The following is a 15,995-nucleotide window of genomic DNA, read 5'->3' as shown; positions in this document are numbered from 1 at the left end:
ACATAAGCAGGATTGATAAGATACCCAAACAAAGTAGTGTGCCTCGGACAAAGTTTAGCCTTGCTTCGTGCACTAGATGTCCTACACTGTGTAAAAGTCCTCTTGTTTATACTTTCCACATAAGAGATAGGCTGACGTTGTGGTAGATTGGGGGCGACATGATTAAGAATTATCTGTAAAAATCTGGGATACATCATGAACCGTTCCCGTGCCACAGCTCGTCTCTGACGATCAATCTCATAAAACACCATTTGACTGAAGCTATACGGTTTATTGTAAGTCAATGCTATCATTGCAGACTGCATCGTCGCACCCATGCCATCTGATCCAGCCTTGCGACCAGACATGCAAACAATCAACACGTGCATTAAGAAACGCCACTGGTCTATAAGAAATCCCTTTCTACGTTGTGAGTCATCCAAAGGACCCGAGTGCCCCATACGAAGAAAAGCCCCGTTTCTGAAAGTAGCTGGAAACTCAGTAGGATCCTGAGTGGTTTCAACCCCGAACTGTAGAGCTTCCCTAATCTGATTAGCTGAGAACTGTACCACTTGTCGACTGAGTGTAGCACGCATAACTGGAGGTTCAACTCGGCAATCATATTCAACTGTTCTCCAAAAGTCTTCAATATTTGGTAAAGATATCGGAAGAGTTGTAGTGATAGCGTGAAAATTCTTGAGCGAATGAGGAGCGTGATAATCTCCGAGTAATCGTCTACTCCACGAGCATCTAGATCTAACGTCACATACATGTTATGTCCCGGGAAAAATTGTCTCTTATCCCCGTCTCCTTCGTCACCACCAGTGCCACTAGCACCTGCCAAAGCAGCCATATCTGCAAAACAAACGAGTTAAGTTAGACATATGTTTACACAGTTTGTAACTTCGCTTAGCATGTAAGTAGCGAAGTTAGTGTTTCGGCGAAGTTGTGACTAAAAGGTTTGAAGCAACGAAGTTAATGAGCGAGCGAAGTTAAAGATAACTTCGCTATAAGGCAACCTCGCTGCATAAAACGGAGTCGAACACCAGATCTTTTTCAGTTGTAAATGAGAACAGTCAGAGATGGAAAACTGGTTCAAGTATGGCCGATTAAGACATCGAATGACCGGTTATCACCAATACATTGAAGAATCGATGAGTAAAATCGACTTTTAGGGTTATTCAAGAAAACCGATCAAAATCCTACATTATGTAACCAATTAACAAACGAACTTGTAAATTATGAATCAATAGAGGCCACAGAACCTTATTAGTAGACGAAACTCAGATTACAAGAAGGTTGATTTGGAGGATAAGTTCGCCGAGGGTTTAAGAGAATATGTTTTGACCAAAGTTGACCTATGTCTGCCTTTTATACTTTTGAGAGAAAACCCAGGGGCGAAGTTAATACAACTTCGCTGGTTAGATAACTTCGCCACAGCGAAGTTAGATTTTGAACAAATTTGAAAGAAAAGAAAATCAGAACGAGTAACCCAAGATTTTATTTTAAACAAAATCAAAACAAGCAAATAAAGTAATAAAAAACAAAAGTAAGATATAAAAAGACGGGATCAAATTTCTGTCTTTCAGAATACTCTGCATGTTTAAGAAAAGATGCGAACAGGAATCATACTGATTAAGAGGTTGTCACTAGGATTCATGTTCAACATTATTGTGACATAGAGAAACAGGTTGAAGGCAGGTATAAATTTAGCATTGTTTTCATTGCTTCTGTGATACGTATTTGGCTTTCCCCAGATCACCCCGATTTGACTTCGACCCGTAGTGTCTGATCAAACAATGTACATTTGAGTCGGCTTTACAATCCTTTCACTTAGCTTTCGTAAGACTCATTTGATGCCTCATCCATGTTGTTTTTGACATGATGTATTTCAAAGGCAATAAGACATAATTTTTTTTTTGAGTAGAACTGTAATGAACACCTGAAAGTCCTGAATCTGGATCACTGCAGTAAGATAACACAATATTCGCGGGGATCAAGACACTCATGGGCTCGTGTATGACTAGGTAATCACTTTTCTGCCTATCATTCGGAGAGATATATTTGGAGACATGCACATGTCAAAATGACTCTCCACAGTAAATCGAGCAGATTTAATATGTATCACATTAACTTTTACGCACTATGGAAAGCTACCATAACAAACAATAACTGTTCTAAAGTCTTTTAAGCCTAATAACTTCACTCGTTAGGCACACAAAATCAGTTCATCTATCACTTTCCAAAGGTTGGATCAATTTTCAATTTAACACCAATTTTGAAGCTTCATGAGAAGCTATAGACTGAAAAAGTATATCACTTCCCTAAAAAAAATTTTGTACTCAGACGCCCCGATCATTACTACGTCTTTGGGTAAATGGCTATCCTAAAAATCCAGTGAATTAGCAGGACCAACCACATACGAATATGTGTCCCTCCGACTGAGTATAACCGACATAATTTTCAGCGAATAAAAACACATCATAAACCGCCCCAGTTTCCTTCAATTATTAGGTTAATGGCTATCCTTTGAGTCTACAAGTAGATGCAAGGACCAAACATATTCAAGAATATGTCCTTCAAACTTAAGCTACCGACATAATTCTCAGCGATAATGATGTTTTTTTTAAGAACACAAAGAACACGGTTACTCGGGATTGATCATCCCATTAAGCTCAATAAGGTTTTGAAACAGGACCGGTCAAAAGCTTTTGTAAAAAGATCGGCAAAGTTATCCAGTGAATCAACCTTTTGAAGCAAGATTAATTTCTTCTCAGCACAATCCGGTATGAAATGATGACGAATGTCAATATGTTTTGTTTTACTATGTTTAACGGGATTGTTAGTTACTGAGATAGCAGCAGTGTTATAAATGCAAATAGGTGTTTGAGTGAAATTCAGACCATAATCACGCATTTGTTGTTGTATCCATAAAACCTGGGAGCAACAGTTTGATGCTACCATGTATTCTGCTTCACAGGTGGATATGGCCACAGAGGTATGCTTCTTGCACTGCCAAGACACCAATCTTCCTTCGAGAAACTGACAACCACCAGTTGTTGACTTCCTGTTTTGATTGTATCCTCCTTAGTCAGAGTCCGTGTATGCTACCAGATCCAGTTCTTCTTCTTTTGGATAGTAGAGACCCAACTTAGGCCTTCCTTTAAGATATTGCAAAATCCTTTTCACTCCCTTCATGTGCGATTCCTTTGGGTTAGCCTGAAAACGAGCATAAAGACAAACTGCAAACATAATGTCAGGTTTGGAAGCAGTTAAGTACATCAAAGAACCTATTATAGCCCGATACTAAGTAGGATCCACATCTTCATCACTATCGAAGTCAGCACCTAGTTTATGGTTGACACAAATCGGAGTGTGAAACTGGGTGCTTTCTTCCATCTTAAAATGTTTAAGCACATCGTGAATATATTAAGTTTGATGAATGAACATGCCATCCTTCTTCTCATCTACCTGCAAACCCAAAAAGAAAGTTAATTCACCCATGGCGCTCATCTCAAACCTTTTCTTCATGACCGCTTCAAACTCTTGACACATAAAAATCTTTGAGGCTCTGAAGAAGATATCGTCCACGTAGACCTGAACTAGAATAAAATCTTTCCCATTCCACTTCACAAACAATGTACTGTCGATCTTTCCTCTCACAAACCCATTTTCCAGCAAATAATCAGATAAAGTTGCGTACCAAGCTCAAGGAGCTTGATGTAGACCATATAATACTTTACTAAGCTTGTACACATGATCAAGAAAGTCTGGATTAGGAAAGCCGGGAGGTTGCTCGACATAAACTACCTCATCGACCTTGCCATTTAGAAAGGCACTCTTGACATCAAGCTGAAACACTTTCATATCTTTGTGTGCAGCAAAGGCCAAGAAAAGTCGAATTGCATCCAGTCTTGTTACAGGAGCAAACACTTCATTGTAGTCGATCCCTTCTTGTTGGTTAAAACCTTTGACTACTAATCTTGCCTTGTTACGAACGATTACCCCTTTCTCATCTCTCTTGCATTTGAATACCCACTTCTTACCGATAGCATGCACATCTCGTGGCTTTTCAACTAACTGCCAAACTTCCATCTTGTTAAACCGAGCCAATTCTTCCTGCATGGATTCGACCCACGAGCTATCTTTCAAAGCCATCTGATAGTTCTTTAGTTCAATCTGACTGATAAAGCAGGTATACAAGCATTCATTCATAATACTAGTGTCTTTAATACTTGCATACACACACGTATTTTATTCCAAGCTCCTTCTGGTTCTGACTACATCGTAAGGATTACCGATCACATTTTCCAATGGATGATTCTTGTGGATTCTGGTGGTTTGGACAAGACCAACCTCTAAGTCTTCTCTAAGATTTGTAGAGACTTCATCAGAATTGTGTTGACTGTGAAACGGATTGAAAAATTCATCATCACTTGAGACAATAGGAGTTTCACCAGCACTTGACACAGTCATTTGTTTTTCATTACACTGTGGACGATGCTTAATGGCCTCTTCCTCATCGAGTAGCATCTGGGTGGCCATCCTTTCTTATGTATCTGCAAACTCAAGAGAAGGTAAATTAAAATATTTAAATAATTTTTCATAATCGAAAGCCTCTGCTGGTCCCATGCTAGGCTTTGGTGATTTGGAACTTGTAATGTCAGTGTTACGGATCACCTCAACCTTGTAGTTCGATAGGTTAATACCTTCATCAGCTTCTCATCAAATTTTGAGTTAGTCTTTAAAATTGAACATGGGGACCCAAAAGGTTCAAGACCTTTTAGATTTGGCTTTCTACCATGCATTAATTCATAACAAGTTTTATTTAATCTTTTAACAGTTAAAACACGATTAAGGATATATCAGGCCGTGGCAACTGCCTCAGCCCAGAACACCACGGGAAGTTTAACATCTGCCAGCATAGTCCTGGCGCCTTCGATTAGAGTTCTATTCTTCCTTTCAGCTACTCCATTCTCTTGTGGAGTATATGGTGCGCTAAACTGATGTTCGATCCCTTTCTGCAGATAAAACATCTCCATTTGATAGTTCTTGAACTCAGTGCCGTTAGCACTTCTGATGAACTTGACCTTTCCCCCAACAATATTTTCCACTTTTGGTAATCAATTAATTACCAACTGTATTGTTTCCTCTTTAGTTTTCAGAAAGTAAACCCATGAGTAACGTGAGTAGTCATCAGTCACAACCAAGCAATAGGACGTTCCACCCAGGCTTTTAACATTTATGGGACCAAACATATCCATGTGAATCAAATCCAAAGGTGTAACAATTGAGTTAACCAGTTTGGAGTGATGTGATTTCTTGTGCTGCTTTCCTTTCTTGTATGACAGACATTGATATTCAAAGTTGAAATTCTTTAAAGGAACCCCAAGTACCAGCCCATTCTTGACAATGTGATTCATCTTTCGTAGATGGATATGACCCATCCTTCGGTGCCACAATTCCGACTCAGACTCTGTTGCTTTTGACAAGAGACATGATTCTTCCGTCACCATCTCGGTTGACCTCATATCCATCACATATGTATTCTTCTCTCTTGGAGCTTTCATCACAACCCAGGTTTCGGGAATCTTGAAACCAGGATAAAGCACGAGTGCCTCATCTTTTGTAAAGTGCATAGTGTATTCTTTGTCACAGATCTGCGAGACACTCAGAAGATTGTGTTTTAGCTCTTCCACGAAATTAACCTTTTCCAACTTGATTCTCCCATTAGTAACAGTACCAATTCCAGTAATTTTTCCTCCACTTTCTCCTGCAAAACTAACCCTTCCTCCTTGAAAAGCTTTCCAATCACGTAACAATTTCTTGTTACCTGTCATGTGCCGGGAACAGCCACTTTCGACAACCCACATGTTGTTCACAGCCCTGTTCGACTGTTCCTGCACAGTTATAGAAACGAATTAAAAGCGGGGGACCCAAGACCTGCTGGTCTTGGGTTAATAAAACCAGTTAAACAGCATCCAACTCCTTGGTTGCCTAAAGTTCCTTTGAGGGAAGTTTCCATTTGAATTGAATGGAAGATTTCTAGAAAACTGATTATGAGGCCATCCAAACATCCTTGAGTTTCTAGCATTAATGGATTCGAAATTCCCCGTTCTGTGATTAACTGGAAAAAAACGAGGTTGGTTTCTTCGAAATCTTGAATTTGTCCAACGATTAATGTTGGATGCATTAGAATTCTTACCAGCACCAGTTTTAAAGTTCGTTTTATTCCCAGTTTTAGTTGGCCTCATATTTTTAGAATTCTTCCTTTTCAGCAGACAGTTATTGACAAAGTTTCCAATCTTGTTACATCTAAAACAACTCTTGTTCGAACTATTAGTGTCCGTTTGAATGCCCGTTTCGAGAGTTGCTGCAGAAGATGAGGCTGTGTTACTGACAGTTTGTCTCACATAGGGGGGAACATATGGGTTTAAGGAAGATTTCTTTTCACCAAACGTATAATTCTCCCCCCGTTTGAGTAACACAACTTCATCATCTATCTTAACAGAGTCGACAGACATTTCAAAATTTGAACCTTGACTTGTGACAGGAGAATTTTTCTGAACCAATTCGTTTATATTAACGTCAGTATTGCTTTTCTGGCATTTAACGGGTATCGTGTTGACTTTCATGTTACCCGTTACAGTCTGATCAGTTTCAATACTATTAGATGGCTGATTACAGGGATTATAAGTGTAATTATTATTGAAAGGTGGTGGAACTTCATTGTATCCAATTCCCCCTTTGTTGATAGGGGAACGTTAAACACTTAGGGCATGATCAAGCATCATGGAAGAATTCCTAAATTGTTCAAGTTTACTATTTAATTCCACCACTTTTACTTGGTAATCAGCTATCTGTTTATCTTTTTCAGCTATAAGTTTAGTCTTTTCTTCCACAACTTCATAGCTTAGATCAATGACTTGTATTTTCTCAGCTAGAGTGGCCTTAAGGCTTCTTATGTCTTTTTCACTAGCTTTTATTTTTACTGAGTAACTATTTTCCTTATTTTTAGAATAGTGATGTTCCTCTTTTAACGTTTTTAATTCTTTATCCAAACTAACATACTGATGAGTTAAGGCATTCAATTGTTCAGACATATTCTCACATTGTTCACACTGAGATTCCGAACATACCTCTGAGAGCAGGTCATTTACTTTTGCCATGTATGCTTGATCCTCCACTGATTCCTTGTCACGTCTTCCAGTCACAATATTCACCGGATTTCGATTGTTCAATCACCTCTTCAACTTTGATGTTCCAATTATAACCACCATTCTGTTGAGACACCATGGCTTTTGCTTCAGTACCATTCACATTCCCGTTCTGTTGAGCAGTCCTATTCTGATTCCGTTCAACTCTTTCATTTGTACGCTCTCTTGCAAAGTGTCCATTTTGTTGACAATTGTAGCAACGAACCTTTGACTTGTCAAATTCCGGTCTCTCTCCTACGAACTTTCTTCCTGTCTTCTTCATAAACCGTTTCACCCTTCTTACTATCATGGCCATTTTCCACTACAGATCCATTTCTTCCATGTCATCAGCATCTATCTGATCATAATCCTCATCCAAGGTTGCAGGGTCAACTATCTTTCCTTTAATGTAATTCTCATAAGACGCAATGAAAGAGGCATAAAGGGCAAATTGTTGTTCAGCAGATTTTACACTCATAAGCATCTTTGTTAATTTACACTTGAAGAACTAGTGGAAGTGTTACCGACTGAGGATTGGGGTTTTGAAGAACTACTTCCACAGCTACAAAGCATATATCTCCATCCATATTCATCACCACATGACCATCTTGGGTAGAGTTTGATTCACCACCGGAGTAATAAGCAGCCAATTCTGGTTTAGAGCTTGAGTTTGGAGAGCCTTTTTGCACCATACATTCCCGGATCCTGAACCTGATTAGTAGGAGTCTCTTTTCTTATCATATTAAGCTCATAATTACGTAACTTGTTGACCACCATTTTCAAATGAAAGGTTTCAAAGTCTTTATCTTCTCTCATCAAAACTGTGTATATCTCCCATTTTGGTGGAAGAGCATCCAGAAGTTTTTCTATAATTTCAGCATCCGTGTATTTTATGGAGTAGTTGTTCAATTCTGTCATCAAGTGATAGTATCTTGTGATGATGTCATCAAGTGATTCATTCTGAAAGCACTTGAACACCGATAATTGAGTTTTCAACAATTTTGACTTTGAGTTTCGAATTCCAACGTTTCCTTCATAGTGGTTTTCTAACGCTTCCCACAATTCTCTAACGGACTTGTACTTTCTAAATGTGTGTAGAATCTCTTGAGGTAGTGCCATGGTTATTGCTGCCAGTGCTTTACTTTCTGCCTCATACATCTTCTTTTCATCATCTTCCATCTTATTATACTTCTTGAGTTGCTCCCGACCTTCGAACATAGTTGTTGGAGTGATATATCCATCCTGAATACATACCCACATCTTGGCATCTTGATATTTCACGTACTGCTTAAATATGTCTTTTCACGCAACAAAGTCAGTTCCTTTAAGTAACTTTGGAGCCTTAGTAGCTGAGCCAACTTCAACTTTCATCTTTACTAGCTCAGTGATGTTTATCGAAGTCATATTTAACCAAAACGAGATCTAAAACCAAACCAAAATGTATTCTGAGAACAGTAGATAGCGAAGTTAAGATAACTTCGCCAACACAGTAACTTCGCTTATGGCGAAGTTAAATGTGTAAGCTAAATTCGCTTCCAACAACTTCGCTGTCTCTTATATTCGCCAAGACAACTTCGTTGTCTTAATGCATGGAAAGAAAGTTATTGCGTATGCTTGGAGACAATTAAAGGTTCTTGAAAAGAATTACATCACACACAATCTTGAACTAGGCGCTATAATATTTGCACTGAAACTATGGCGATATTATCTTAATTAAGTAAAATTCACAGTGTATACCGATCACAAAAGTCTAAAATATATTTTCGATCAAAAAGAGTTGAGTATGAGACAAAGGCATTGGATGGAAACACTCAACGAATACGGTTGTGAGATTGTATATCATGAAGGAAAAGTCAATATAGTTGCTGACACATTATGTAGATAAGAACACGATAAGCCAAAGAGGGTTCGAGCTCTCATATTAGCGCTTACAGTTGACTTGAACAATCAAATCAAAGAAGCTCAGAAGTTGGCATTAGAAGAAGGAAACATTAAATCCAAAAGAGAAAATGGCACCACTGATCAATCAGTTAAGGGAAATGATAAGGTGCTTAGACTTGACAAAAGGATTTGGGTACCGATGGTTAGAAATCTAAGAATTAAGATCCTTGAAGAGGCACATAAATAAAAATATATGATGCATCCGGGTAGTTAAAAAGATGTATCATAATCTCAAAAATGATTATTGTTGGATTGGTATGCAAAAGAGCATTGCTTTGTATGTTGCCAAATGCCTAACAAGTTCTAAGGTAAAGGTTGACATTAAAAGCTATTATGTTTACTACAACAACCAAAAATACCAATATGGAAATAATATATGAAAACCATGGATTTTATTATGAAGCTACACAAAACTTCTCGTCAAAATGATGCAATCTAGGTTATTATAGATAGGCTTACCAAGTCTGCTCATTTTATTCTGATGCAACAATCGTTTAGCACGGATAATTTAGCACAACTATGTGTGGAAAACATAGTATCCGTACATGGTGTGCCACTATCCATTATTTCTGATAGAGGTAGTCGTTTCACATCAAATTTCTGGGCAACTTTTCAAAAAGCCATGGGAACACGACTAAATTTAAATACCGCATATCATCCCCAAACTGATGGATAAAGTGAACGTACTATTCAAACCTTAGAGGATATGATCCTGCCTTGTGTAATTGATTTAGGAGGTAGTTGGGATACTCATATATCTCTAATGGAATTCTCGTACTATAACAACTATCATACGAGTATCCAAATGGCACCATATACGGACCAAAATGTAGAACACACGTATGTTGGTCTAAGACAGATGATAATCAGTTATCAAGACCCAAAATTGTTCAGAGAAAAACCGATCAAGTAACACATATCCGTGAACGTTTGAAAGCAGCAAGGGATAGAGAGAAAAGTTATGCGGATGTTCGCCGCAAGCCATTAGAATTCCAAGAAGGAGACAAAGTGCTACTCAAAGTATCACATTGGAAAGGTGTAGTATGATTTGGAAATAAATGAAAGTTAAGTCCGCGTTTCGTTGGACCATTCGAAATACACGAAAGAATCGGTCCAGTTGCTTATCAACTAGAGACCCGAGGAGATGAAAGGCATACACGACGTGTTTAACGTATATGATTTGCGCAAGTGTTTAGCCAATGAAACCCTTGCAATGCCTTTAAAGGATGTTAAAGTCAATGAAAAACTTAAGTTTGTAGAGCAACCGATTCAAATCGAAGACAGCGTGATCAAGTTCCTCAAACACAAGTGACTCAAACTAGTAAAAAGTTCGATGGAATTTAAGAAGACGACCCGTGTATACGTGGGAACTCGAGTCCGAAATGAAAAAGAAGTATCCGCATATGCTTAAGTAAATCTCGAGGAAACGATTATTTAAAAGATGGGGAGGATGTAACACCTCGAAAATACAACATCTAAGTCTAAGCCAAAGATACCAATTCTTGAAAGTATAGGGACTTAAAATAGAAATTCTAAAATTTCTGACCCCTCACGATACGCGACAGAACAATCGTAGATCCATCGTGTTATGCAATGAATCTTCACCAATATCTATACTTGGGCGGCTTCACGCTACGCGACGGCCAAAACCCATAGAATCATTGCGTTATGCGATGACCCTAGTAAGCAACCGGGTACACGTGGCATGGCGAAAAAATGTGGCGAAGGGATACGCAACTTTGTTATTAAAAACCCATCGCGTATCATGATGGTTTGCGAAACTCGCCTATATATAGGGGCTAGGGGATTGAACCCAGCTCATCCCAAAAACACCTTCTAAAGCACACACTTAATCTAGGGAAGCGTGCACGATTGCTATGACGACCCAATTTTTCGTTTTCTCTAAGCACGTTCAAGTATCGAAGTCCCAATAGTGTTATCAATCATCTAAGCGTGCTTATTGCAAGATCCTACCCTTCAAGTCGTCACTCTTTTCTTATTATTATCATTTCGAGTGCTCGCATAAAGGTAGGAGTTATGTTTAAGTTATTTAACTTATAGCATAGACATTAGTTAAGGCTATGACCTGTAACCTTGAAAAGATTTTAAAACCATTCATAAAGATTTTTCATAAACGTTACTTCTTGACAAAGTAATGTTAAAAAAGTTATATTTTGACGGACATGTAGTAACTGTAAGAGGGATATCACTAGTAGTGAGTCTCTTGCGGAAGGAAAGTAATTCGTATAATTCCCAATCAACAGCAGGACCCGTTTACTTACCTGGAGAAACACATCAACGTGTTAGAACCTATTAAGCCAAAATATGCTATATCAAACGTCATATTAAAACAAGTGTTTTCATTCAAACACAAAGTTGAAAACTTTATAAAGGTTAAGCTCAACCATCCAAATATTTATAAGAACCTATTTATGTATAGGTTAATATCTTTCTCATTCACAATCAAGAAAGTTTTCAAACACTCACTGACGATATAGGTGAATACGTTAAACCTTTACAAATAGTCAAAACATATTTATACTCTATAAGGTGAACGAGTTGCTTATCTTAAAGAGTCAGTCAAACATTTACATGAGATTACGTGATCTCTAAAACGTTATAATACAAAATAGAAAATAAAAAGCAACTCGGACCGATTACACATGTGTATAGATCCAAACATAATTGTCTAGCATAAACATACAAAGGCTACATGGTTGTGTGCTAACAATCATAAAAAGTTCTACAATAGGGGCTACGTGGCTCGGAAAACTTTTTTGTGTGTAAGGAAGTGGTACAAATCCTATAAATGAAATACTTTATGCTGAGCTTGTACAGAAACTATATTTGTATTGTAACTGTAGTTTAAATATTTTAGAGTCATACGTTTCACCAGCACTTAACTGACGTATTTTTTCCTCCCATTAAATGTAACTAAGTTTTATTAAACAATAGCAAGGATTGGAGTCATCATGAAAATAGAAGTTCGCGTTACAGTATGACTCAGTTTTGATAAGGAAATCCTTGTAATATAACAAAGTAATATTTTATAACCATATGCTCAAGTGTTTAATTCCCGAATAAATTTTCAATATAAATTAATATTTTTAACAAAGTCTTCCACTAAAATTTTCTCATAAACTCTGATATAATTACAAACATGTGCCAATTTGTGGTCACACTTCTAGGCCCTATGTCGGGGTGTGACAGGGTCATAGAGATACCTGCTTGTTTTTAGTGCAAGCTTGTTGAGGTAAAGTTTCAAAATAGAACAATTCCTTCTGTCGTCTATCCATGATTAATGCGGTATCAGATACTACGTATCGGAATATGAGTTCTAATCCGGAAAATGTGTGTATGTATATAGGATTTTGGGTGTAGTATAAGTATTGTAACCTTGTCATTTAAAAAAATATATATTATAATCTCAATTTTCAAATTTAAAATAAATAATCATCTATCTAGAGTATAATAATATTAAATTTTTAAAACTTCAAACAAAATTATATTTATGGTATTTTATACTTAATCTAAATTTATTTTTAGAGTAACAAGTTTAGTCTTGTAATGGCTCTTGTCTTTTAAAGTAAGAATCATGGTCTAAAATCTAACATGAAAGCGGATTTTCTATAATAGTTTAGGATAGGATTAGGAGTATATATGTGTGGGTCGCCGTTCTATAAAAGATACAAGTTTAGAAGAACTGACAAGAACTAAAAGACAACAATAAAAAAGAAAATAACCAAGTTATTTATTGGCAAACATACCTCATTCTTAAACACTTTAACCAAAACATAACATGACTGTAAAATATTTAAACATGTTTCCCCGAACGTTACTTATTCATGTTTACAATCAAGTTAAAATGTTATTAATATTACCATAGAAACATCCAGACGATTTACAATAAAGTGGCAGGTAAGCGGGCAACAAGCTGCGCCACAACCCCCCTTTTGGATAGCAAACCCAATCCTATTAAAAACAAAGTTTCGGTTCTTATCGGCCGATACGTTACTATGCACAACTTTCTGAACCCTATTCAAAAGGTCCACGGCATCCAGAGGTAAGAAACCAAAAGTGTCAAAGGCAAAGGGGATAAACACGTGTTGATTCTCCAAACAAGCTCTCTCGTGTTTAGCAACCTTGCCTGATGTCGCCTTCAATGCTGCCTGACCTGCTACAAATCCATTGTCCCTAAGCCCAACAAGAGGGGACACTCCTGTGAGGTCGACTCAAGCGTGTTTTCCCCCTACCTACCCAAAAACAAGAATATCGGCCGGTCGTAATGTAGATCTTCCTTCTTCAGGATCCGTAAACAAGAAACGTTATTGAAAAATATATTTGGTTGGTCGCTAACAAACAAAGTTTATGTTTCGAATTTAAAAAGGGTTTTACTGAACGTACCCCCATTTTCCTTATTTTTACTAAATTTACCATATTCCTCAACTTTAACATTAATGAGGTACACATTCACTCCCAAGTATTTACTCTCCATACTCTAGTACTTCCTTTACGTCAAAACAGTACTTATTCTCACGCCGGAGGGTGGTTACAGGAAGACCCCCCCTCTTGTCCTTCCCGTAAAGACCTCACGGTGTCTTTTTGCAGGTTCCGGTCACTGGATTTTGGGAAGTTATGCTCATATCATGTTGGTTGTTGTAGTATCCTACCCGGTTGACACATTAGATCCAGGACCCGTATAGGGGATCGGATCGGTGATTCTTCATTGGCGCCATCCGTTTTGGTGTTAGAACTGCATAAGTTTTCGTTGGTTTTTTGGTTCGTACGGTATGAATAAGCTTCCTGAAGGGCCGACGGGAACTCATGTACCTATTTCACGGTTACTAATACTGAAACACCTGTAGGATTTTCCTCGAGTTTCTTCGCACGTATCACTGCTCTTAGTAGTTTTGCACCAGGCGATTTGGGACATGCCACGATTCAAGCAGGTCTTACTCCGACAGACCTAGGGCATGTCACAGCGCCAGGAGGTTCCAGATCCGGTAATCCCGAGCGAATTATGAAGGAAACTCGTCAGACTCATTCAGAGTTAGGTCTGGGAGATGATTCTGACGAGTCTGAGCAAGGAGGAACTCATCATCATAGTTCCAGAAGTATGGGACCCTTGTCTCAGGACGAGTGGTTCTGTCACCAACAAGAAAAGGTGGTAGCAGAGTATGAGTGACGGGTACGTGAAGAGCGACTCCAGGCTCGAACTCTAAACTATGAAGAGTCTCCTGGGAAATCTCTCTCCCCTCCCCAAGCAGTAAGGAGGAGTCTGATCCGCCATAGCATTCAAGCGGAGAGAGATCCTAGAAAAGTTCGAAGACTGCGTGATCGCCCTCGTATGGTCATGCACATACCATCCTAGTTTGACGAGTATGATACTTACGACTCATCGTACCGTCCAGGTGATATCAGTTACTACACTAGTGATAGCCGCCTTCACCCACAAGAGGGAACTAGCCGTCCGCAAGCGGTAGTTCGCCAGGCGGGTTATCATAGTGATGCTAAGGAAGACTTTTCCAAGCCTATCGTCCGGCTGCTTTCGCTGAAAAGTCGAAGTTCATCGCAAAGATTGCAACTGCCTCGTTCCCGGTCAACGCTAAGATCCCGACATCCGTGGGAAAAAAGGACTGGATGACCGATCCCAGTGATCACCTGCTGAATTTTGTGGCAGTTGGAGGAGTCAGCGGTTGGACTCTTCCATATTGGTGCCACATGTTCGCACTAACATTTACTTGGGCAGCGCGGGAGTGGTTTGAAAAGCTTCCGGATGGACAGATAAAGAACTTGGACGATTTTGTTGCTAAATTCTCACAAAACTTTAGCCAGCAGCGAAAACACACCCGCGACCCATCCGAAATATTGGACGTCGTTAGACGGAACAACGAGTCTATGGAAGACTTCATTACCCGTTTTAACAACGAAAGCCTCAATATCGGTGGCGTAAGCGAGGATATGTTGCGGGGAGCATTACGCAAAAATGTGAAAAGTGACGAATTGATTATGACGTTGACTGGAAAAGATGGTATGCCCACGTATTGGAATGATATCATGACTGCGGCAAAGTTTTTCGCCAGAACTCAAAGGACGTTGGAAACCAACAATCAGAAACAGAATTTGAAAGTCGAATTTCAGAATCCACAGCCGAACAGACAGGAAAAAGGAACCATTTGGTCCCGACTCCAGCCATCCGCGGAAACGTCTAAGCCATTTGATGCCAAATCTTTAATTGCCAACAAGAACAAAGCAGGCTCCTGGACTCGAGGCTCAAACAGTTGGACTCCACTTTCAAAAATTCCCACTGAAATCCTCACTACGGAGAATATGAATTTCAGGAAACCCCAGCCACTCACAAGGAGATCATTCCTCGACGCCAAAAAGCACTGTTCATTTCATGATGACATCGGTCATAATACGAACGAGTTTGTTGCTCTAAAAAACGAGATTGAGGCGGCTGTGAAATCAGGATATCTTGGACATTTGGTAAAAGGTGGAAAACCTAGGAGTGGTAAGGCTCCCGCGCGAGATAACCAAGGCCCGCCCAAAAAACAAGTCAAAGATTTAAACGTTCACATGACTCAAGGCGGACACAAGGTAGGGGAAAGAGAAGAGAGTCCGATGAGGAAGAATGGAAGAATGAGCCTGTGATTTTTCCAAGGATCAAAGGAGGTCCCTGTAATAAGAATCCCTTGATTATTACCGCCATCTTCGGTCACTATCGCTCGCAATACGTTTTCTTCGACACCGGTAGCACGTCATATATAATGTATGAGCAATGCTTCGAACAGTTAGATGAGGACGATAAGAAGAGATTGAACCCCATTCATGCTCCTATATCGAGATATGGAGGCGAGGTAATGCACCCGTGAGGGG

At 39.0% G+C, this 15,995-nt stretch overlaps 1 protein-coding gene across 1 annotated transcript; it reads left to right on the top strand.

Annotated features, from left to right (window-relative positions):
- The first annotated feature begins 14,756 nt into the window (after positions 1-14,756).
- LOC143577348 (uncharacterized) lies at positions 14,757-15,770 on the top strand. The gene has a single exon (XM_077061200.1). The coding sequence runs from the start codon at positions 14,757-14,759 to the stop codon at positions 15,768-15,770; it is 1,014 nt and encodes a 337-aa protein (XP_076917315.1).
- The last annotated feature ends 225 nt before the right edge of the window (positions 15,771-15,995 follow it).

This window comes from Bidens hawaiensis, unplaced genomic scaffold (genome assembly GCF_021521415.1).
Source record: "Bidens hawaiensis isolate Kalapana, Puna unplaced genomic scaffold, B.hawaiensis_p1.1 tig00028517_1, whole genome shotgun sequence".
NCBI lineage: Eukaryota > Viridiplantae > Streptophyta > Magnoliopsida > Asterales > Asteraceae > Bidens > Bidens hawaiensis.
Note: the sequence above shows the minus strand (reverse complement) of the source record. Positions and strands in the feature narration are given on the sequence as shown.